This window comes from Carcharodon carcharias, chromosome 9 (genome assembly GCF_017639515.1).
Source record: "Carcharodon carcharias isolate sCarCar2 chromosome 9, sCarCar2.pri, whole genome shotgun sequence".
In the NCBI taxonomy this organism is placed as follows: domain Eukaryota; kingdom Metazoa; phylum Chordata; class Chondrichthyes; order Lamniformes; family Lamnidae; genus Carcharodon; species Carcharodon carcharias.
In genome coordinates, this window is record NC_054475.1 from 90,586,425 (window position 1) to 90,611,236 (window position 24,812).

A 24,812-nucleotide genomic window follows, 5' to 3' on the forward strand; every position below is an offset into this window, starting at 1 on the left:
TATTAAGTCCCGATCTTATGGTAAAATAATTGTATCTGGTTTGCCTTGGTTTATTCTTATTGCAATATGCAGACTATACATTTTGAACTTTTTGCACTGTTTATGTTACTTTCCCCCAATTTATTATTATTAACCCTTAGCTTTACTTCAGTCTTTTCAGTTTGATCTTTTTCCTCTGCTTCAGAAACCAATCGGCACAAGGAATATGAATAAACATTTCTCCTTCACTGTTAGCTAAACCTGGATGGTTTTGTTTACCTAACCCCCAATCCTAGTTTAAGTAACCAGTTTGTCGGTATATTAGAACCCTACCTATTTAAAATATAGCCTACTCAAGGGACAGCTCTTGCCTGCTCTAGAATTATTCCAATGCCAAAAAATTGGAATGGCTCTTAACATCACAGCTTTAGCCAAGCATTGATTTCTTTCTACTGTTTGACCTTCACTATTCTAATGCATATCTGGGGAAATAATCATTACATTTCCACCCATGAAGTTGTGCTCCTAAATTTGCTTTCTAATTTCCTAAATTCATCTTGCTAGGCCTTTTTTGACCTACGTCAGTGGTTTTCATATGAACACACAAACTGCTCTCCTTCCCCTTGCGCAGTCTTTCCAATCTTTTTAATTATATACATTACCTTAGCAACAAAACATCTGGGATTTTCGTTCTGGACTGCAAAAGATATTATCAGCCCCTCCAAATGTCAAATTCCTTATTCCTGATTCCTGGGATGGCAGGATTGTCGTATGAGGAGAGATTGGGCCAACTTGACCTGTACTCACTGGAGTTTAGAAGAATGAGAGGGGATCTCATTGAAACGTATACAATTCTGACATGGATGCAGGGATGATATTTCCTCTGGTTGGGGCGTTTAGAACAAGGGGTTACAGTCTTCTCAGGAAATGGGGTAGGCCATTTAGGACTGAGATGGGCAGAAACTTCTTCACTCAGAGGGTGGTGAACCTGTGAAATTCTCTGCCACAGAAGGCTGTGGAGGCCAAGTCACTGAATATATTTAAGGAGGAATAGTTAGATTTCTGGACTCTAAAGGCATCGTGGAGTATGGGGATAGAGGGGGAGTATGGCGTTGAGATAGAGGATCATCCATGATCATATTGAATGGCGGAGCAGGGCTGAATGACCTTCTCCTGCTTCTATTTTCTATGTTTCTAATACTGCACTGGATCAAGTGATGTATGTCACAACCCGGGAGCATTGAAAGGTTTAAACTAGTCATGGAGAAGGGCAAGGAGCGACCTAGACAAAAAATACTTAACTGGAGGGGGTTAATTTCAGGGAATTGAAGAGAGGTCTGGCCTGGGTAAATTGGATTCAAAGACTGATGTGTAGAAATACGATGAGTAATGTAATAAAGAAATGGGTGTCCTTTAAAGAGGAGAGGAGGTTAGGATATGATCTGTGTAGATTCCAGCCAAAGCTGCCTGGATAATGAAGGCGTTCAAGAATAGGATGGAATAGTAAAAGGCGGAGTTTGACAGATGTCAGTTTGATAACAGAGATTAATCCGGCTAAATATGAAAAGTACAGAGGAGATGCAAAAAAGGAAACAGGCAAGGAAAAGACGCAGTACGGGAATAGATTGTTGGCAAACATAAAAGGAAATCCAAAGGCCTTTGATGGGCAGATTAATAATAAAAAGATTGCAAGAGGAATGGTAGAATTGATTGGGAACCAAAATGGAGATGTATTGGTTGAGGTAGAAGGCATGGTTGAGGTATTAACTTAGTTATTTTTTATTCTTCAACCGGACTTGGGTGCCGCTGGCTAGGCCAACATTTTTATTGCCTACGCCTAATTTCTCTTAGGAAGGTGGTGGTGAGCTGCCTTCTTGAACTGCTGCAGTCCATGGGGTGTAGGTACACCTACAGTGCTGTTAGGGAAGGAGTTCCAGAATTTTTACCCAGTGACAGTGAAGGAATAGCAATACAATTCCAAGTCAGGATGGTGTGTGGCTTGTAGGGGACCTTTCAGGCCGTGGTGTTCCCATGCATCTGCTGCCCTTGTCCTTCTAGTTGGTAAAGGTCGTTTGAAGGGTGCTGTTGAAGGAGCCTTGGTGAGTTGCTGCAGTGCATCTTGTAGATGGTGCACACTGCTGCCACCGTGCGTCAGTGGTGGAGGGAGTGGATATTGAAGGTGGTGGCTGAGATGCCTATTAAGCAGGCTGCTTTGTCTCCTGAATGGTATTGAGCTTCTTGAGTGTTGTTAGAGCTGCCGTCATTCAGGCAAGTGGAGAGTATTCCATCACACTCCTGACTTGTGCCTTGTGGATGGTGTACAGGTTTTGGGGAGTCAAGAGGTGAGCTGTTCGCTGCAGAATTCCCAGCCTCTAACGTGTTCTTACAGTCACAGCAGTTATGTGGCTGATCCAGTTCAGTTTCTGGTCAATGGTAGTCTCCAAGAAATTGATAGTGGGGGATTCAGTGATGGTAATGCCATTGAATGTCATGGGGAGATGGTTAGATTCTCTCTTGTTGGAGTTGGCATTGCCTGGTACTTGTGTGGCACAATGTTACTTGCTACTTGTCAGCCCAAGCCTGGATATTGCTGCATTTGGACCTGGACTGCTTCCATATCTGAGCAGTTAAAATGGTGCTGAACATTGTGCAATCATCTGCGAACATCCCCTTGTTTGCAATCATCAGCGAAAATCCCCACTTCTGACCTTATGATGGAAGGAAGGTCATTAATGAAGCAGCCAAAGATGGTTGGGCCTAGGTCACTACCCTGAGGAATTCATGCAGTGATGTCTTGGAACTGAGATGATTGACCTCCAACAACCACAACCATCTTCCTTTGTGCAAGGTATGACTCCAACCAGTGGAGAGTTTTCCACTGATTCCCATTGACTCCAGTTTTGCAGGCTCCTTGATGTCATATTTGGTTAAATGCTGCCTTGATGTCAAGGGCAGTCACTCTCACCTCACTTCTGGAGTTCATCTCTTCTGTCTGGGTTTGGACTAAGGCTGTAACGAGGTCAGGAGCTGAGTGACCCTGGCAGAACTCAACTGAGCATCAGAAACCAGGTTATTGCTGAGTGAGCACCGCTTTATAGCACTGTTGACGACCTCTTCCGTCACTTTGCTGATGATCAAGAGTAGACTGATAATTGGTTGGGTTGGATTTGTCCTGCTTTTTGTGAATAGGGCATACCTGGGCAGTTTTCCACTTTGCTGCGTAGATGCCAGTGTTGTAGATATACAGGAACAGCTTGGCTAAAGGCACAGCTAGTTCTGGAGCATGAGTCCTTCATACTATTACTGGAAAGTTGTCAGGCCCTATAGCCTTTGCAGTTTCCATTGCCTTCAACTGTTTCTTGATATCATGTGGAGTGAATCAAATTGGTTGAACACTGGCATCTGTGATGCTGGGGACCTCGGGAGGAGGCAGTGATAGATTATCCACTTGGCACTTCTGGTTGAAGGTTGTTGCAAATGGGTTCAGCCTTATATTTTGTACTAATGGCTGACCTCTCCCGTCATTGAGGCTGGGGATATTTGTGGAGTCTCCTCCTCCTGTTAGTTGTTTACTTGTCCACCATTCATGACTGGATGTGGCAGAACTGCAGAGCTTAGATCTGGTCCATTAGTTGTGAGATCACTTAGCTCTGTCAGTTGCATGCTACTTACGCTGTTTGGCGTGCAAGTAGTTCTGTGTTGTAGCTTTACCGGGTTGACACCCTACTTTGCCTCGTGCTGCTCCTGGCCTGCCCTCCTGCACTCGTCATTTGACTAGGGTTGATTCCCCATCTTGATGGTAACGGTACAGTGGGGGTACGCCAGGCCATGACATTGCAGTTGTATACAGTTCTCCTGCTGCTGATAGCCCATAGTACCTCATTGATGCCCAGTTTTGAGTGGCTAGATCTGTTCAAAATGTATTCCGTTTAGCATGGTGGTAGTGTCATACAACATGATGAAGGGTATCCTCAATGTCAAGGACTTCATCTCCACAAGACCTGTGGGGTGGTCACTCCTACCAATACTGTCATGGACAGAGGCAGCTGCGACAAGTAGATCGGGAGGATGAGTTCAAGTCAGTTTCTCCTTGTTGGTTCCCTCACCACCTGCCGCAGACCCAGATTAGCAGCTATGTCATTTAGAACTCGGCCAGCTTGGTTAGTAGTGGTGCTACCAAGCCACTCTTGATGGACATTGAAGTCCCCCACCCAGACTACATTCTGTGCCCTAGCCACGCAAGTGGAGTTCAACATGGAGGAGTACTGATTCATCATGAGACATGGGTGGTGGTGGGAGGTGGTAATCAACAGGAGGTTTCCTTTGCCCATGTTTGGCCTGATGCCATGAGACTTCATGGGATCCACAGTTGATGTTGAAAACTCCCAGAGCAACTCCGTCCCAACTGCATGCCACTCTGCTGGCACCTCGGATGGCAATGGTGATATCTGGGACATTGTCTGTAAGGTATAATTCCATGTCAGGCTTTTGCTTGACTAGTCTGTGGGACGGCTCTCTTAATTTTGCCCCAACTCCCCAGATGTTTGTAAGGAAGACTTTGTAGGGCAACAGGGCTAGATTTTGCAGTGCCTAGGTTGATGCCGAGTGATCGATCCAGTTTCATTCCTTTTGGTAGGCTTCGTAACAGTTTGGTACAACTGAGTGGCTTGCTAGGCCATTTCAGAGGGCAGTTAAGAACCAGCCACATTACTGTGGGTCTGGATTCAGATGGAGGTCAGGATAGTAGATCTCCTTCCCTAAGGGGCATTAGTGAACCAGATGGGTTTTTGCGACAATCGACATTAGTTTCATGGTCACTGTTACTGAGATTTATTAACTGATTTTAATTCCATCAGCTGCTTTGGTGGGATTTGAACCCATGTCCCCAGAGCATTAGGTTGGGCCTCTAGATTACTAGTTTGTTAACATTCCCACTAGGCCACTGCCTCTCCACACCTGCATTGGTGTTTATTAAGGAAGAGGACATTGTCAAAGGTACTGTAAATTCGGAGGTTGCAAAATACTGGATGAGATAAAAACAGATAGAGGTTGAACTAAAAAGGCGGGCAGCACTCAGTAGCTAAGTTAGCCAGTCAGGATGGGATGCATTGTTAATTGCTGAAATAATGTAGGGTAGAAATTGTAGATGTGCTGGCTACAACCTTGGATAGATGAGTGATGCCAGAGGACTGGAGAACTGTAAATATTACACCTTGTTCAAAAAGGGAGAAGGATAAAGTTGGCAATTTCAGACCAGTATGTTCAATGGTGGGGAGAATTTTAGAAACTATAATCTGGGAAAATATCAATCCTCCACTGAGACAAGCATGGACTGATAAAGGGGAGCCAGCACACATTTGTCAAGGGCAACTTGTATTTGACTAATTTGCATTTTTGATTAGGTAACAGGGTGGATGAAGACAATGCCTTGATCAAACCCTGCTACCTCTATCTCATTCCATCCCACACAACATTCTGCTCACCTGTTTTCACTGTGCTCCTGATTTCCCCCAGTACCTCAAATTTAAAATGTTGATCCATTTGCTTATATCCTTGCATGGCTTAGCCTCTTTCCCCCTCTCTATAACCCTCCCTATCCCTATATCTCCTTTCCTCCCACCCCACCCTGGAAATCTGTGTACCATGGCTCTGGCCCTCTCTTTGATTGTCATTGGACATGTTTTCAGCTGTTCAGCTGTCTAAGCTTCATGAAGTAAAATTCTACATCAAAATCACTCCACCTCCCTCTTCTTCATTACGCCTTGTATTAAAACCCACTTTTTGGACCAAGCATTTGGTCACCTTCTCTGATAACTTTGGTTTAGGTCCATTTTTTAGAATCTAAATATGGTTCTGTGGAGCTTGAAATGTTTTTCTAAGATGAAGGCTCTATGTAAAATGCAAATTCATATTTGGTTAATCAAGAGTTAGTTGGATTCTTCTCAGGGTCTATAGTGCACAATAGTTTTGATATACAAATGTACAATGTGTGAAAAGCAACAACTCAACTTTACTCTTTTCAGGTACCGTACAAATCTAACAGCTTTGAAGTCTTTGGATTCAAGTAAAAATGTAAGTTTGTAATAATGAAAGTGTCATTGTGAGCCGCAGTATCGAATGCTGAAGCGCTGCACTTATAATCTTACAATGTGTGTCATTTGATTTTTTTAAAATGTAAAATTATTTTTGCTGGTCACTTAGTTCAGGTGAAGCTCATATTAATGGCATTTGCTGGATCGTAAAACAGCTTTATGAGATAATGCTCAAGGATGTCTATCAGCACTTTTTTGCATGTGTGAAGTATCTACCCAGAGTCAGAAGGTGATGTTTTACAAAGTACCTTTATACGTGGTTGAACTTGAATTTAAATCATTCTGGAATGGTCTCAGATGATTAGGTCAATTTTTCATTTAGCTGTGGCCAACCTAGTAAGATAACACACCTGAAAACAAATCAAAAGTGTTCCAGGTGCTGATTTCATGTCTTGATATAGCAAGGGCATATAGGACCTTCTCAATTATAGTAGTATAAATGTATTTCTCTAGCTTACCACATCCTTCTCAATGCAAGCTACTCCACAGTAATAGTGAAGTAATTATTGCATAATACTTATCAAGTGTCAGAAAACCACCTAATGCTTTTGAACTTTTCGGGACCATTGACTATTCAGGAGTATAGTTGCATGAGTGTCAGTAGCCCATGTAGGAAACAATTTGCATTTATATGGCACCATTAATACAGTGAAACATCCCAAAGTGCTTCCTGCAAGAGATTATCCAACAAAATTTGATGCTGTATCATGCAAGGAGCTATTGGGACATTTGAGCAAAAGTTTCATCAAAGCAATAGGTTTTAAGGAACATCTCAAGGGTGAGAGAAGGGTACAGAGGAGAGGTTTAACGAGGAAATTCTAGTACTAAAGGCTTTGGCAGCTGATGAAACGGCCACCAATAATAGAATGGAAAATATTGGAAATGTGCAAAAGGCCAGAATTTGAGGATCATGGAGTTCTTGCAGAGGTGGTTACAGAGGTAGGGAGGAGTGAAGCGGTGGAGGGATTTGTAAACAAGGGAGAGAATTTTAAAATTGAGCTATTGCTTAACCAGAAGTCAGGGTATGTCAGCTAGAATGGGGGTTGTGTGTGGACAGTGCTTGGTGAGAGTTAGGATTCAGGTGGCAGAGTTGTAGATGAGGTCAAGTTTGTGAAGGATGAGGAGAGCCAGGAGAGCATTCGGATGGAGCTGAGAAGTAACAATCACATAGATTAGGGTTTTAGAAGCAGATGAATTAAGGCAGGATGGAGATAGGTAATGTTACGGAAGTGGAACTAGGCAGTCTTGGTGATGGAGAGGATATGAGGTCAAAAGTTCAGCTCTGTAAAATAGGATGGCAAGATTGCAATTAGTCTGGTCAAACCATGAACAACAGTATTTAATTGGATGAGCAGAAATTTTCTCCAATATTGGATGCTGGACAAGTAACGTGACTGATCAGTGGTGGTGTGAGATAGAGCTGAGTGTCATCATCCTACATATGGCACATAATGTGTTTTGGATGATGTTGCTGCAGGGCAAATAGATAAAAAAAAAACAGGAGGGGGCCAAGGATAGATCCTTAGGAATTTCCAGAGGCAATAGTGCAGGAACAGAAAGAGAAGGCATTGCAGGTGATTCTCTGGCTAGGACTGGATAGACAGGAATGGAACAAGATGAGGCCAGTGTTATGACCAGGTAAGAAGAGGTGAACTAGTTCCCCTCTATTCAACCTCTTCGGCTGGTCACAACAAAGTTTAAGTTTCTTTTTATGAGGATACGACTTTTCCAAATCAGAATGTATTTAACTATTTATGCTGTGAATAATAAGAAGCCAATCAAACAAGATTTTCTTGACTCAATGAAAGAACAAATTTATTAACCCTTAAACCAGAGAAAATCAATAAAAATGTGACATCAAGCATTCAGCCCTTCTGCAGTCGTTAGGACACGCGCGCGCGCATGCACACGTCACAAAAAATGGGAGTTAAGAGTCTAGTTTAAAAAATTTAAAAGAATATGCAGTTGTGTGCTTTGATTATCCTCGAGGTGTAGATTTTAAATGTTGTGGCCGATTTTAAGTTAGCTGGTTTCTTGGATGCGATCAGATGTAGAGGATGTTTCAGTTATTACGAGATCTCAGTTTGCTGGTCGGTTTCTGGTAGAATTGGCTTCTCAAACCGGGTGATACGCTTTCTCCAAAGGAGAGAGAGCGAGAAAGAGAGCCCCCAGCTTGTTCCTTCTGCTCAAGACTTTTTTGACACCACCTGTGTCACTTGCAATCTCTCTTGGAAATCGGAAATAAAAACAAAAAGTGCTGGAAAAAGTGATTTCTGAAGAAGAGTCATATTGGATTTGAAACGGTAACTCTGTTTCTCTCTCCACAGATGCTGCCAGACCTTCTGAGTTTATCCAGAACCTTTAGGAGAATTTTGGTTTGATGGGCCAGGGGAAAGAAGTGGCAGAGGCTGCTGAATGGATGTTCTTAATTTTATAGACAAAGAAATCCATCAACTCCTCACACTTGTTTTTGGAAGTGAGGGTGGAGGGAACAGGGAAAAGAGTTTTACTTGCAGTGGAGAAGAGAATCTACATTTCAGGATGATCCTGGAATAGTGAAAGGTCATTTTTGTGTAAGAAAAGATGAGTTGATAGACCACTTAACTTGGAGAAAACATTACAGCTGTACCTAGTCTTAACCTTCCTTAATGACATAGATATTTTTAAACAGAATTGCTGAATAGCAATCTGGAGTGAAAACTTTGGCTGAATTTCTTCATTCTTCAAATCCCAAATTATAATGCTTCCATTCCCACTTGACTGAGATTATTAACTTGGTACGAGCAAAGGATGGAATCTGGGATTTCTGTGGTGCCAAAAGGCCATCAGGAAACAGAAAAATGACTCCAGCTATCTTCAAATGTTTGGTTTGTTTGAGATTTGAACCTTCAGAAAAACTGAATTAGGATTTATATTCCTTAGAATTCAGTACATGGAACCTAAAACAAAAACAGAATTACCTGGAAAAACTCAGCAGGTCTGGCAGCATTGGCGGAGAAGAAAAGTTGACGTTTCGAGTCCTCATGACCCTTCAACAGAACTAGGTGAATCATAAGTACATGGAACCTAATTTGGTATGGGATTGCCTTGTATGAACTGATTTGAGTTATCATTGACACTTGGTCAACAGCTGAAGAAGTAGTACAGCATTGTTTCAAATATATACTTCACTTCTTAACTTGCCACAAAGGTACCACAATAAAAAGAATGAACATGAGCTGTTTTTTTGTTAAGGGTCATAAAATCAGTGAAACAAGTTGTAACTGTGTACTGCTGGTTATGCTTATTGGTCAACAATATAAGGATAGGCAATCTCTGGTCCAATAACAACTTTACTGCTTTATTGAATCTAAGCCTTGAGGGTACTGCTAATGCCTTCAAGAAGCATCTCAAGTGAGCTGACTGTCATTTTCCTATTCATGAGCAAACTTATTTTCCTATTCTAGCAAGACTTTTTCTTACTGGTTCCAAATGTTGCATTATATTTTAATACTCTTTGCTTAATCCTGAAAATTAAATATCCTTGGATGTTACATACTTCTTTATCTATGTTCTTTTAAAATACATATTTGTACAAATACTGCTCTCATTTTGAGAAACATTAGGTTGTGTCCTTCTACTCAAACTTCTTTAAAGGTGCGAAGATGTTTGAGTACTTACCTAAAAGCACTAGCCAGTATGACCAGAAAACATTATTCAATTTAATAATTGCAGTGTTCTTTTATATTGTAGAAAATGTGTATAACACTCACTTCCTGCACATCACATTTTGTTCCCATATTTCATCTGTCACGCTTGAAAAACTCAACTTGAAAGCCTTTTCGCAGCCTTATATACCTTTTTTGAAATGCCTACTTCTGATTGGTCTATTCTGCCACATTTTTGCCTTCACAGCCTAATTTCCAACCTCACAGACATCAACTATTGTCTTCAGCTTAACCTGAGATATATTTCATATAAAACGTTAAAACAAACTCTAATTTAATATAAACTTTCATTCCTTTATAGTTTTCCTTGATTGGCAGAAAGCTGTGTTTTATTCAATTAATTTGTCATTCCTGTCAAGCAGCTGTCATTACTGATTTTGTAAATTTAACATCTTCCTCAAAGTATTGTATTCTTTTGATTGTAAAGAAATGCAACTTTCTTTTATTTATTTGCCTGAAAAGCACACTTTCCTCTGCTAATGCTAATGTATGTGCTGCTTGTTTCCTATCTCAGTTAGGTTATTTAAATTTATTTCTCTCGTCCCTTTATTTCTTTGTTGCTCAAGAAGTCTGCATCAGGCAAACCAGCTTTGCTATTACTTCCATTGATTCACAACCATTACTTATTGCCCTCTTGTCATATTTTATCCATTGTTGAAAAGTCTGTCTTTTAATTTATTTATTGTGAGAAACCCATATCAGTGAACTTTGCTGTTGCTATTGGCTAGATGACAGTTATTAAATTTGTATTTGCCGGTGCGTTCCTCAGATCTGCTATTTGATTAACTAATTTCCTGCCCCAGTTGATCTGTTTCATTTGCATTGTCAACTGGTCTGATATTGATAATATATTGTATATAGTCTGTTTCTGTAAGTGTGACATTTACTTCTTATCACACAGTCACCACTGCACTTTGTTTTTAAACTCAGCCTGTGAGAAAACTTATGTCCTCTGACTTATTGTCTTGTTTGGCATTTAAAAGTTTTGCTTATGGCGCACACTTCACTTCCTTTAACCCCTTTTTGTTGCTATTTCTGCCTTGCCTGCTTTTCAGGCTAGATATCCTCTTCCTACACCTGAGCCTCATTGACATCTCCTTGCTCTATTTCCAAGGTAGGTCGTGCTGTGGCATTGCTTTCACAACGCTTCTTCACCTCAGTGTTGGATAAATTGGGCCAGCACTGTGTCTGGCCTTATTTGCATCCCCTACCCCAATTCACAGTGCCAGTACTTCCCACCCCTCTCCCTCCCTAGTTGATGTTGACCTCAATTACTACTGCCCCTCATCTCCCACTTCATCTTCTGGAGCTATCTTGATCGAAAATTGTTTAATGTTGTAACTGTGGACTTTGCTCATTAAATAAAAGAACAAGCACGTGGCCAGCAACAGTATGATTGAGAACTTGATTACTGAAGACAGCTGGGCTGAGATAATGCTGGTGGGAGAAGAGGGAAGGGCACCTTCAGCTTTGGAAAGTGCAGAGTTATCAACTTACATTCCCCTCTGCCCTCACACTGTCAATCTTGCCAGACCAGCTAATGCCATCCGACATTACCACACTGTCCCATGCCAGATATGAGGGTTTTTATATTCATGCTCACTAACTCTTTCAGGCCAGGGAACCCACCTCAAGTCTCTCCAACCCCACGATATCTCACCACTGTCAAAACTCCCAGTTCATGGGTCTCGGCACTCTTTTCCCAGAGTCTATAACTCCCACAACTATGCTTCCATATCCACTAGCAATATTTCACTCCTGTTGGACAATCCCCCTCATGGTTTCCAAATCTCGCAGCTCCTCTCCCTGTTCCACATCCCATTTTTCCACAATTATTCCTTCTAATACTTTCATAACCAGCCTTCCTAGTATTTCTACACCCCAGTAATCCCAAATGCAATCATCTCAATTTAGCATTATCATGCCTCCATTGACACAGCCTTTCCAGAGCTACCTTCACCCAAGGAAACCCAATATCCTTCTGTTCCTCCAGACTTCCCCACTCAGTGCTAACAGATTCCACCCTCTCTATATAACACCACCACCTCAGTTCAGCTGCTTATTGCCTCCTTACTTGCTGGAATACTTTGTATCTTGGCTTTTTAAAATAAAATAAATTAACTAAACAAAACATAATGAAGGTGACTTCATATTATCGGGAAGAATAGTCAGAACCATTGAATTTGATACTGTCACAAAATACTCTCAAACCAGTGGCACTGATGATATGATATATTCTGTTAAATGGGATAAAACACCACATCCTCTGATTCACTATGAGAAACTCATGTAGTTAAATGTTACTAAGATAGTTGTCCTTCAAACTTGAGCATTTTCAGCTTTGTATAAATAAATTATTGGAAATGCTCAGCAGTCAAGTAGCATATGTATTTCTAGCAATTTCCTGTTTATATTTCAAACTTCCAGCCCCTAGAATATTTTGCTTTTGTATTGGTATTTTCATCTCGTTGTTGAGTGTACCAAAAAAAATCCTTTGAGGAATTATTTGCCCAGTAGATTTTTAGGATCAACAGATCAGTAGTAATTTTCCATTTAAAGCCATTATCTGATTATATTTTTATAGGTGTATCACATTCAGTGAATTAAAAAATTACCTAGGCATAATTTATTGATGGAACAATCCATGTGTGAATATTGCTTAGAGAGGAGAATTTCTCTTAATTTGCAAGGCAGGATCATGTTCATTTAAGTACTCATGTATGTTTAATCTTAAGATGTTGCATTTTCTATACTGTTCATTTGTCTGAACATGTTTACACAATGTTAATTCAGAACTTTTATTAAATTATATCTTGGTAAATAATCTGATTAACTGTGGCATTTCAAATGTATCTATTCTAAATGTTTTCAGGTGCATATAGGTTTGAAGGTGAACAGGAAAACATTTCAGCAATACAATACACTTATGAAAGCAGCAGTCAGCTGCTTGTGGACATCAAGAAGCTTTGAGCAAGATATTCACCCAATGGGTATTGGAATTGAACACAATCTGCTAGTACAAACAAGAGTTCCAGATTCTCTGAGCAGCTTTACAATTGTTAATCATCCAGCACTCATGGGACATGCCATAAATTTTATCCAGAAGGTAAGTACAGATTGCGAATTAAGACCCAAGCGCAAAGATTACAGATAATCTGTATCAACAAATTGATTTGTGCCAATGAACTTTATTCTGTTTGCAACATGGTTCTGTTTGAGGGAGGCGATGGTGTGGCATTATTATCACTGGATTAGTAATCGAGACCCAGGATAATACTTAGGGGACCTGGGTTTGAGTCTGACTAAGGTGAAATTTGAACTCAATAAAAATCAGGAATTAGAAGTCTGATGATAACTATGAAACCATTGTCGATTGTCATAAAAACCCATCTGGTTCACTAATATCCTTTTAGGGGAGGGAATCTGTCATCCTTACCTGGTCTGGCCTACATGTGATTGCAGACCCACAGCAATGTGGTTGACTCTTAGATGCCATTTGAAATGGCCTAGCAAGCCGCTTGTTTGTATCAAACTGCTAAAACGTCTAAAAGGAATGCAACCAGACGGACCGCCCAGCATCGACCTAGGCACCGGAAATAACAACAGCAAACTCAGCCCTGTCAACCCTGCAAAGTTCTCCTTACTAACATCTGGGGGCTAGTGCCAAGCTGGGAGAGTTGTCTCACAGACTAATCAAGTAACAGCTTGACATAGACATACTCACAGAATCATACCTTACTGGCAATGTCCCAGGCACCAACATCACCATCCCTGGGTATGTCCTGTCCCAGCGGCTGCACAGACCCAGCAGAGGTGGTGGCGCACTGATATACAGTAGGGACAGATTTGCCCTGTGAGTCCTCACTCCCAGACCCCATGAAGTTTCATGGCATCAGGTCAAACATTGGCAGGAAACCTGCCACACCCCACACCACCACATCTTCCCCCTGCCCCACAGCTGATGAATCAGTACTCCTCCATGCTGAACATCACTTGAGGAAGCACTGAGGATGTCAAGGATGCAGCACGCACTTTGGGTGGGGGGAGACTTCAATGTCCAACACCAAGAGTGGCTCATTTGCACCACAATAGACTGAGCTGGCTGAGTCATAAAGGACATAGCTGCTAGACTGGGTCCAAGGCAGGTGATAAGGGAACCAACAAGAGGGAAAAATAAACTTGACCTCATCTTCACCAACCTGCTTGCCCCAGATGCATCTGTCCATGACAGTATTGGTAGATGTGACCACTGCACTGTTCTTGTGGAGACGAAGTGCAGTCTTCACATTGTGTTGTGTGGCACTACCACCATGCTAATTGGGATAGATTTCAAACAGACCTAGCAACTCAAGACTGAACATCCATGAGGATCTGTGGGCCATCAGCAGCAGAACTGTACTCAACCACAATCTGTAACCTCATGGCCTGGCATGCCTCTCATTCTACCATTACGACCAAGCCAGGGGATCAACTCTGGTTCAATGAAAAGTTCAGGAGGGCATGCCAGGAGCAGCACAGGCATACCTAAAAATGAGGTGTCAACCTGGTGAAGCCACAACACAGGGCTACTTGTGTACCAAACAGCATAAGCAGCAAGCAATAGACAATGCTAAGTGATTCCACAACAAATCTAAGCACTGAGTCCTGAATGGTGGTGCTGGTTAAACAGCTCACTGGGGAAGGAGGCTCCACAAATATCCCCATCCTTAATGATGGGGAAGCCCAGCACATCAGTGCAAGAGTTAAGGCTGAAGCATTTGCAACAATCTTCAGCCAGAAGTGCTGGGTGGATGATCCATCTCAGCCTCCTCCGGAGGTCCCCAGCATCATAGATGCTAGTCTTCAGCCAATTCGATTCACACCACATGATATAAAGAAATGGCTGAAGGCACTCGATACTGCACAGGCTATGGGCCCTGACAATATTCTGGCAATAATACTGAAGAATTGTGCTCCAGAACTTGCCATGCTGCTAGCCAAGTTGTTCCAGTTCAGCTACCACACTGGAATCTATCTGACAATGTGTAAAATTGCCCAGGTATGTCCTGTACATAAGAAGCAGGACAAATTGAACCTGGCTAATTACTGCCCCATCAGTCTACACTCGATCATCAGTAAAGTGATGGAAGGAGTCATCCATAGTGCTGTCAAGTGGCACTTGCTTAGCAACAACCAGCTCGCTGAAGCTCATTTTGGGTTCTGCCAGGGTCACTGCTTCTGACCTCATTACAGCCTTGGTTGAAACCTGCACAAAAGAGCTGAACACCTGAGGTGAGCTAAGAGTAACTGCCCTTGACATAAAGGCAGCATTTGACCGAGTGTAGCATTAAGGAGCCCTAGCAGAACAGGTTGCCAGCCAACCTACTGATGGATTCACCATTGTTCTTTAGAAACAAACGTTCGAGAGATTATGAACCAATCATGAGTTAATAAAAACTATCATGGTTCCTGCGGACATTTTGTGTGGAGATATAATCATTGAGATATAATCAGAGAGATTTAGTTAAACCATAGTTTAAACTCAGCTCCTATGGAACTAGAAATATCACAATCAACAACCCATGTCATAAGACAACCAGACACAAATTCAGATGTGCAAAAGTACACGTCAGAAAAAAAAAATCAACGTAAACCATTAAAATCAGACCGGCCCAATTTTTGAGTCAAGAGCCTGTGTGAGGCTGGTCAGCAAGGAAGAAATATATTTTGTTAACAGGTGGCTCTTGACAGTGCAATGACAAAAGTGAGCCATTTACATCTAAAAAGAGTGTTACCATCAGTGTAAAAAATCATGTACCTCCAGTACATTGTATTATTCCATTATGGCAAACATCTGTTAGACTAAAATATTTCTGAGTTTAAAATAGATAACTTCAGTGTTACAGATAACATACTTTGTTGATTAAAATTTGTGACAGCAAAAATCCAGTTATCAATATTTTAATTGAGGCTGGTTTTCAAGAAAATTACAATAATTTTAGCAGCAAATTCATTAATTAAACATTACTATTGTTATACAAGTACAGTAATATCCCCAATGTAACTGTAGTGAAAATGATTGCCTTGCACAAGATGTCAAGCAAGAAATGTGTCTTTCATCATGCTTTTGTATTTCAGTTGTGACAATTCTAGCAATTAAATTTCTGGAATGGAAAATTATCAAAAATTGCAATAATCACATAACAAGATTAAGAAACAAAATTTAAGAAATTGTTAAAATCAATTGTATGGTGGTAGACTCCTCGTTAATTGAGTATGGCTAAGCTGCAAGTGACTTTGTCTTCTGCGAGTCCTCTCTCAGCTGAAGAATCTGATGCAAGATCGACATGGATATCCATAGAACTGGCAATTCATGTCGTATTTGTTGGTCTTGGGGGAACCGGTCTTGGAGGAACCTCTGCAGTTGTGCCACCTCTAGTGTTCTGGGCATGTTGAATGTTGCGAGTTTGGCAAAGATTGTGCTTGAAGCATACTGAATCAAATTTCACGTCTTCACATGGTCCAGTCGGCTGCAGTGTTTTCCCAAGAGGGGTAGCCTGCAATGCAAAAGTTAGTAAGGCTTTTTTTCAGGATGTCCTTGTATCGTTTGTACTGACCACCTTGATGTTATTTGCCCTGAGACAGTTTCCCACAGAAGAACTGTTTGTGGATTTTGTAGTCATCCAAAGGCTGCTTATCTTAAGCTGAATTTTCTTGAGGGTGCCCTTTATATTGTTGAGCCCAACATGATCAAAATTTTGTCCTGCCATCGAATTCTCATGATGGACCTCAGGTGCCTTTGGTGGAAGTATTCTAGAGCTTTGACATGGTGCCTATAGCAGGCCCAGGATTCTTTGCCATACAGCATGATTGGAAGGACGATGGAAATGAATGAATTAAACAGCAACAGTAGCATTATCTGACATGCCCAGTAATCTTCACACCAACAAAATACTCTTGCATTGCACAGCCTGCCATTGAAATCAATGATTTTTAACATGCTTTGTTCCTTATCACATTTCTGAAATTTGATTTGAATTCAGTTGAGCATGAATGCAACAACTGAAATGTAAACATCTATGCCAGACAGATTGATACTTGGATTTTACATGCCAAATAATTCTCCAAAAATAATACATGGAACTGAACAAAAATCAGAAGAGCAGCAGTCTTTAAGTTCAAGTGCTTTTCACGTAATACATCCTCCAAACTTAATAGAAGTTATACCACAGGAGGCTACTTGGTCTGTCATATGGTACAGGCTCTTCTAACTGAGAAGCTGCTTCACAAAGCACTTCACTGGATGCAGCGATGGTGTTTCCCCTGGCTGGGGAGTCTAGAACCAGGGGCCACAGTCTCAGGATACATAATAGGCCATTTAGCACTGAGATGAGGAAAAATTTCTTCACTCAGAGGATGGTCAACCTGTGGAATTCTCTACCACTGAAGACTGCGAAGGCCGGGTCACTGATTCTATTCAAGAAAGAAATTGATAAATTTTTGGATATTAGGGGCATCAAAGGGTATGGAAAGAAAGCAGGAAAATGGTGTTGAGACAGAGGATTAGCCACGATCACATTGAATGGTAGAGCAGGTTCGAAGGGCCGAATGGCCTGTTCCTAGTTTCTGTATGTCTATGAAGTAGGCAGGTCAAAATGAAATTCCATGAGAAGAATACTTTCATTATGTCTCAAAACGAGATTTCTATTGGATATAAACTTCATGATATTACTTTAGACAGTCTAGCCTGTCTAGGGCATAGCCACAAGCCCCTTTTATCAACTGATCTATCTAGGAAGTCATTAAGTTTCCCTCTTGCTCTCAAGGAGGTTCTGATTTATACCAATATTAAGAAATTTCTTTTGGCTCTGTAGGTAGGCAAGCACATTTTAAAAAAAAAATGAAATTACAAGGTAACATATAACTGAGAAGCTCACAGGTACAGGCCCAACTCCAGACCACTGCAACCTTGAATGCAAGGTTATGACTGTGTCATTTAGTAGTTCAATGATATTCTCAGATAATGAGAGGATTGCACGAGTTTTTTTTTACTTTATTCAAGGGATATGGCTGTAACTGGCTAGGCCAACATTTATTGCCCATCCCTAACCCAGGTGCTCTTGAAAAGGTGGTGGTGAGCTGCTTTCTTGAACCACTGCAGTCCATGTGGTGTAGGTACATCCACAGTGCTGTTAGGACGGGAATTTGACCTATGCTACAATGAAGGAATGACGATATATTTACAAGTCAGGATGTTAAGTGCGTTGGGGGGGGGATCTTCCCATCTGTCTGTTGCCCTTGTCATTCCAGGTGGTTGTGGGTTTAGTAGGTACTGTCTAAGGAGGCTTGTTAAGTTTCAGTAGTGCATGTTGTAGACGGTACACATTGCTGCCATTGTGTGTCGGTGTTGGGAGGGAGTGAATGTTTGTGGAAGGGATGCCAATCAAGCGGACTGCTTTGCCCTAGATGGTGTCAAGCTTCTTGAGCTACACTCATCCAGTTTGTTATCTGGGCAGAGAAAAAAGCTTACAAATAGGATGGTGATAATTTTACCCTTGATAATCCCAATATTCATTTTTTTTTACAGGGGTGGCCTGATGGAAAGAAGCAATTGCATGTAATACAGGTATGCTAACCAGGTGTATTTCCAAAGAATATGGATGAGGAAATGAGATTTGAGCAATTCATCAGGGGCCTCATGCATACAAATATGATAATCTGTCATATTTTGATGTAAAGTGATAGTTTATCCTACATTTCTCTCTTTTGCTACCTTTTCTTACTTGACCTCTTCCTTTTTCCTTATTTTTCTCTTTCCTCCCCCACTTCTTTACCTGTTCCCTCTTTCCTTCCACGACACACTTTCCAGCCATTTACCATCTCTTTCTGTGCTCTTCCCTAATTCCTGTCTCTTATAAATGCTCCCTCTAATGTGTCTCCATCATACTCTTGTTCTCCATTCCTTTTTCTACATTATATATTTTCACCCTCTCTCTGTCCACCTTGACTCAGTGATAACACCTGTCTTTGAGTCAGAGGTTTGTGGATTCAAACAACATGTTGCCTTTACGATGAGATATTAAAGCATCGAACTGCCTGCCCTCTTAGGTACATATAACGCCTAATGTGGAAGTAACATTTGCAACATACAAATGTCAGGCAATGACTATCTCCAACAAGAGACAGTCTAACTACCTGCCTTGATGTTCATTGGCATTACTATCACAGAATCCCTCACCATCGTGGTGGTTGTCTTTGGATATTTTGTAGCAAGCAGATCACCTCACTCAAACTTAAACTACACATAAGGCACAGGTCAGGAGTGTGACAGAATACTTTACACTTGCCTGGATGAATGCATTTCCAACAATACTCAAGTTGAACACCATCCAGGGCAAAGCAACTTACTAATGGGCACCCTATACACCACCTTAAACATTCTCTTCCTTCACCACTGGTGCAATCTCGAAATTTTACCACCAAGAAGGATAAAGGCAACAGACACATGGAAACAATACCATCTTCAAGTTTCCCTCCAATTCGCACATCTTCCTGACTTGGAAATATATTGCTGTTCCTTCGTCATATGGACTGCAGCGATTCAAGAAGATGGCTCACTATCACCACCACCTAGAGGGTAATTAGAGATGGGCAATGCCCACTTCCCACAAATGAATTAAAAAGAGCAAAAAAACCCAAGTAACTCTTAGAAGAGCAGGAGAGTTCTGGTGTCCCAGCTAACACAAATTTCTCCACCAGCATCACTATGGGAAGCTATTGTCTGGTTATTTATCTTGTTTATCTTATTTCTTTCTTTATGGTGCTTTTCTTTATACAAATTGGCTGCCACATTATTAACAGTAGCCGTGCTTCAAAAGTAACTTCACTGCTTGGCATTCAGGGCATGAGGGATTAAGAGATGCAATATAAATGTGAGCTTGTTTTTCTTTTTTTCCTCACTTTCATTCTGTTTCTCCTCACCATCTTTCACCCCCACATTATTTCTCTTTTCCATAGTCTCATTCTCTCAATCCTGCATGCAATTTATTTCTCTCTTATTTCATTTATTTCTTAGGTCTCCTTTTTGTTTTATTTCTAACACTTAAGTATTTAATACTGTAAGAGCAAAGTATTGCAGATATATATATATATCTCTCTAAGCAACTACCTTATTAATGGCAGACTCAAAGTAGAACTTCGCTAAGTCATGTCTGTGATTTATCCAATGACAGAACAGCATTCTATGGAATCTCTTTTAACTGTATCATTTGTTTTTGGTTAGGGAAAAGTGTGGAACTGGTACGTGGAATATTTGTACGACCAAGGGCTTGATGGACTTAAACACTTCCTTGAATCCTGCATCCACACTGTGTCCAGTTCAGAACATTAAATTACAAACTATTGCACTACTAAACTGTACCATTCACGAATTTGAGAGATTTCACAGCATCTGTTTGCTTTTCCCTAAATACACAAGAAGCCCAGCTGCTTCCTGAATAATTTTATGTATAAATAAACGCAAGAGTCTTAAATAAAGAGGAACTGGTCCATATGTTAATCCAAATACATTGGCCCAACAGGTTTGTTGTGTTGTTTGGGAACCCACCGAACACGAGATGTCTAAGAGCTAAAGTGCAGTGTGGCATTAAACTATATTATAATGATTCAGAACAACTGAGGAGGATGCACACAAAGATACCAGACAATGTGGAATGTTTCATAGTGTAAATATTATTTTATTGAAATATGTGTCAGTACATAAAAAAGTGAAGACAAAGTATAGTGTGATTGAGAGTGGTATTGGACAACATAATCATCGTAAAAAGGCCTTAACATTTTGCAAGATTATGTTCATAAATAATTGAACCATTAACTTGCCAATAAAATGTTGGCTTTGCATTAAGTATTCTGCTTCATGTGTTAGCAGTGTCTTATTTTCCTCAAGCTCAGTGGACCATAGCAAGAGGTTTCTGAAATCACTTCTTACTCTATAAAAATTGTTGGAATGCACAACTGTACAGCAAACCTTCACTGGGCATCTACAATGTAGGCTTGCTGAGCATGTTGCTCTTTAAAGTATAGGTTGGAGGAGGTGAATAAAATGTTGATTATTTGACCAAATTATTGTTACAGTGCTTACAATTTGTTGTTGCCAACAACTGATCTTGAAAGTCTTTTTTAAAGTCAGAATTGTGAAATGTTATTTACCAATGCCTCAGGTGTTTAAAGTACTTTAAAGTTTAAAGAGCAAATAAAATAATTGTATTTTTATAGTGGTGCGTAACATTTCCATTATAGATAGCATTTTTCTTCCCAAAGTTTACATATGAGATAAATTTCTTTCTAACAATTATTGAAAGTAGTCTTTGAAATGGAACCTGAGAGCCAATTAAAATGTGTTTATGCCCATCTTGACCTTATAGTATAAGGAGTCTTGTTTTATTACTTAAAGAAAACCTAACATTTTATTTTTCCTTAATTCCAAATACTGGTAAATGTAGCATGTAAACACAACTGTTTAAAGACTTTTGAACAGAGAGAATTTTTGTAGGATTCTCTTGTTCATTGTAACCAGTGGAAGATCTGTGTGACATGCCATTTTTCCAGGGGTTACAACAGCTTTACGTTTTAAGCAGTGCCTTTGAAACTGATGCCTATGGTGATGTTTTGTGCTATTTGCCTGATTATAAGCAGCTATTCGTGATAAGTGAGGATGATATCAGTGATGGGGACTGTTTGTTATTGATGATGGAAAGAAGCTGGTGTTAGTGGAAGAAATCAAGTGGATTGTTCCCTCATGGGTCACCTGAACTTGCAATCGAAAGTATTTTAAAAGTAATTGGGCTTGTTGGTAACCTCTGCTATGACTGCCCGCAGAGTGAATACCAAAAACTTTGCAGGTTGAAGCGGATATCAACCTGGTTGATTTGATTAACCCTGCATATTATATGCCAAATATACTTAGAACTTAAATTATAATTACATAGCAATATTGCATATAATATTGAATTGTCTTGGATTGTCTATTTTATTTTCCCTATATGTACAAACTGTCAAATATCTAAGTTTTAAAAAGTATGCTTTAGTTTCTTTCTAATTCACTTTTTTGTATAACTTCATTTGCTAGCAAATGTCACTTGTGAGGGATTTTGTCTCAGTTGGATCAAATACATCATTAGAAATTTCAGCTATTCTCCATGGCATCCATTCAAAGGACTTATAAAACAAATGAAAAATATTTGTGCTGTGGTAAATCTATTTTTGTGATGAGAAAAACCCCGAAATTCCCCATTGTTTTCTTAGCAAAATCAGGACCAGAAATAGTATGTATCACATCTGTAACGTAAGCATATCTGTGGTACATGCAGTATTGTGGTCACTGAATTGATGCATATATAACCTGGATCTATGTAATTTAACATTTTTAAAAATGGAGTATTCATAAATACTGCTATGGAGTCAATATTTTATACAAAAATAAAAGTAAAACACATGAAAACAGAGGTCATCAATCAATGACGCACACCAAGACAATGTTTACTAATGGTATTGCAACTGTCATCACATGGATAGCTTCAACATTAACAAAAACTCCTTAGGGTTAACAGAGGGTCTGATGGATAGCCCCATAAGAGGTATTTTCAAAAACTCTTCAACTTAAAATTGTTCACTCTGCAATGAGCTAACCTTGATCTGTTTTTGATTCCCACCCCGCTCCAAATTCTGCTCCGCTGTTGCTAAATGGCCTTTGCTTTGCTGTTTTTCACAACCCCCACCCTGTTGCTGACTCAATTCATCTTTCACTGGTACACTGAATTCATTACTGAGGCCACTACTTGCCTCCAGTTGATCAACCCATGCTCCTTCACAATCGATTTCCTTGGCTTCTCATTTTGTATTAAGTACCTCCGCGTCCTTTGGTACTATATCCTTTAAACTCACCTGCCTGTCTCAAAACATGGACACCAGTTTGTCAAGCCCTAAGCCAGCTCCACTCTAATTCCATCAACTACATCCCACCACGGGACCTCTAACTTTCTCTCTTCTATTGTCTCCTCTCTGTATATAACCAGGGCATTGCCATGTGTAACTGAATTTCTCTGTGTCCATATGTATATGGATTTTATTTACCACTATGGACCCAAATACCATTATTTCTGTTCCCTTTCTTCTTACCAACCCTCAAATGCCCTTCTCTCCTGTCATCATTCATTTCTACCCTCAGGTACACTGCTCAAATCTCTGCTGAAACTCTTCAATACATCTCAAGCACCTACTTTCCTGCTGCCATCCAGGCTTAACTCATGCTTGGTTTAAACCCACAGCACCTCCAGATCCTTTAAAGGGCAATCAAGGTACTTGTCTTTGTTTCGCTAAATGCAGCAAACCCAACTGTCCAATAGCCACATGACAGACAATTCATTCTTCCATTTCTAAAAGGATAGAATTGACAAGCAAACGAGATTTAGTTAAAGGCAAAATACTGCGGATGCTGGAAATCTGAAACAAAGACAAAAAGTGCTGGAAAAACACAGCAGGTCTGACAGCCATCTGTGGAGAGAAAAAGTTAACTGAGTCTGTATGACCCTTCAGAACTAAAAAGAAGTAAAAATGTGGTGAAATATATACTGTTTAAGGGGGGGCTAGGTTAGGTGAAGCTGGATGGAACGTCAGTGATAGGTGGAGGCAAAGGAGAGATTGCAAAAGATGTCATAAACAAAAGGTCGAAGAGGTGCTAATGGTGGTGATACTGGTGACATTAAGAGTAGAAAGCAGAATGAGCAAGTGACAGATGGCCGTAGTGGGGTGAGAAGAGGGGATGGTGTGGGGTAAAAAGATTGAAATGGGCTAAAAGGTGGGGTTAAAACAATGAATAAAAATGGAAATTTAAAAAAATTATTTTAAAAAAGGGGGTGAGGATGGAGGAGAGAGTTCATGGTCTGAAGTTGTTGAACTCAATGTTAAGTCCGGAAGGCTGTAAAGTGCCTAATCGGAATATGAGGTGCTGTTTCTCCAGGTTTAGTTAAATTTCGTATAGAATTGTGGTTAAGCTGCACTTTAATTCTGGTATCTGTATTACACAAAGGATATAGAGGTATTGGCGAAGGTGCAAAAATGATTTACAAGAAAATTTTAACTTCCCAGTTTTATCAATTAGGAAATCATGAACAAGATGGGGCTCTTTTCTCCAGAGAAGAGAAAAATGAGGGATGACTTAATTGAGGTCTTTAAAATTATTTAAGGGAGAAAGTGTTTTCATATGTGGGAGTGTCCAAAATGAGAGATCATGAATCTAACATACAAACTTAAATTGGTTGGAATGTGAAACTTGCTCCCACAAGGAATAGTTGAGGTGAATAACTTGCATTTAAGGGAAAGCTAGGTAAGTACATAAGGGAGAAAGGAGTAGAAAGATTTACTGTTAGGCTTACATAGGGTGAAAAGAGGCTTGTGTGGAGTATAAACACAGGCATAGACCAGTTGGATTGAATAAACTGTTTCTGGGCTGTGTAATGAAAACTAGGCTTACCTTGGCATTGAGAGTGGAAGTTAGGATCTTCAACTCCCAAAAGATGTTGGGCATTTTGTGCATATGCAGACTGGCATTTTTACTTTCTTTGGGCCGAGTGCGCCTGTCTGAGAGAAACGACATGAAAACCTGTGACAGAGAGTAGTGGCCCAGGCAAGGGACAGGAAGAGGTCCCAAAGGGATGGGTCCCAGAGTGGGTACGAGGAAAAGTCCCAGCTCAGCATTTAAAAAAAGGAACAAAGAAACGGGCTCCAGACAGGAAGAAGGTAGCCGAAGATCAGCGGATGTGCTGCAGGCCATTGGAGCAAAGGCATCCCTTTGGAGCAGCAGAATTCTGCTCAGCATGGCCAAAGATCTGAAGTGCTTGTGAGTTGGTGCTTGGGTGCGTACTCAGGAATCCAGGCAAATGGAATCTCAAGAGATGAGATTGAAATCCTGTGAGGCGGGCCATCATTGTTGCTGTCCAGATATGGTAATTGAAGAGGGCTCACGAGACACCCTGAAGATCCAAGAAGGCACCAAGTA

At 40.5% G+C, this 24,812-nt stretch overlaps 1 protein-coding gene and 1 long non-coding RNA gene across 4 annotated transcripts in view; one reads left to right on the forward strand and one right to left on the reverse strand.

The window, feature by feature from the left end:
- Positions 1–22,256, forward strand: part of cenpi (centromere protein I) — a 95,708-nt gene extending 73,452 nt beyond the window's left edge. The window contains exons 17-20 of the mRNA XM_041196253.1: positions 6,003–6,051; positions 12,651–12,884; positions 18,345–18,383; positions 20,040–22,256. Of these exons, the coding sequence (XP_041052187.1) occupies positions 6,003–6,051; positions 12,651–12,884; positions 18,345–18,383; positions 20,040–20,147 (430 nt within the window). The 3' untranslated portion in view covers positions 20,148–22,256. The remainder of the gene's footprint in view (positions 1–6,002; positions 6,052–12,650; positions 12,885–18,344; positions 18,384–20,039) is intronic.
- The window catches only part of LOC121282528, a 124,679-nt gene that overhangs the window by 70,573 nt on the left and 29,294 nt on the right, over positions 1–24,812 (reverse strand). Inside the window, exon 3 of one of the 3 annotated variants that reach the window (XR_005944058.1) lies at positions 15,778–16,314. The exons of the other annotated variants lie outside the window; for them this stretch is intronic. This is a non-coding gene — a long non-coding RNA (uncharacterized LOC121282528). Of the gene's footprint in view, positions 1–15,777; positions 16,315–24,812 lie in introns of those variants that run through there. 3 annotated transcript variants of the gene reach the window in all.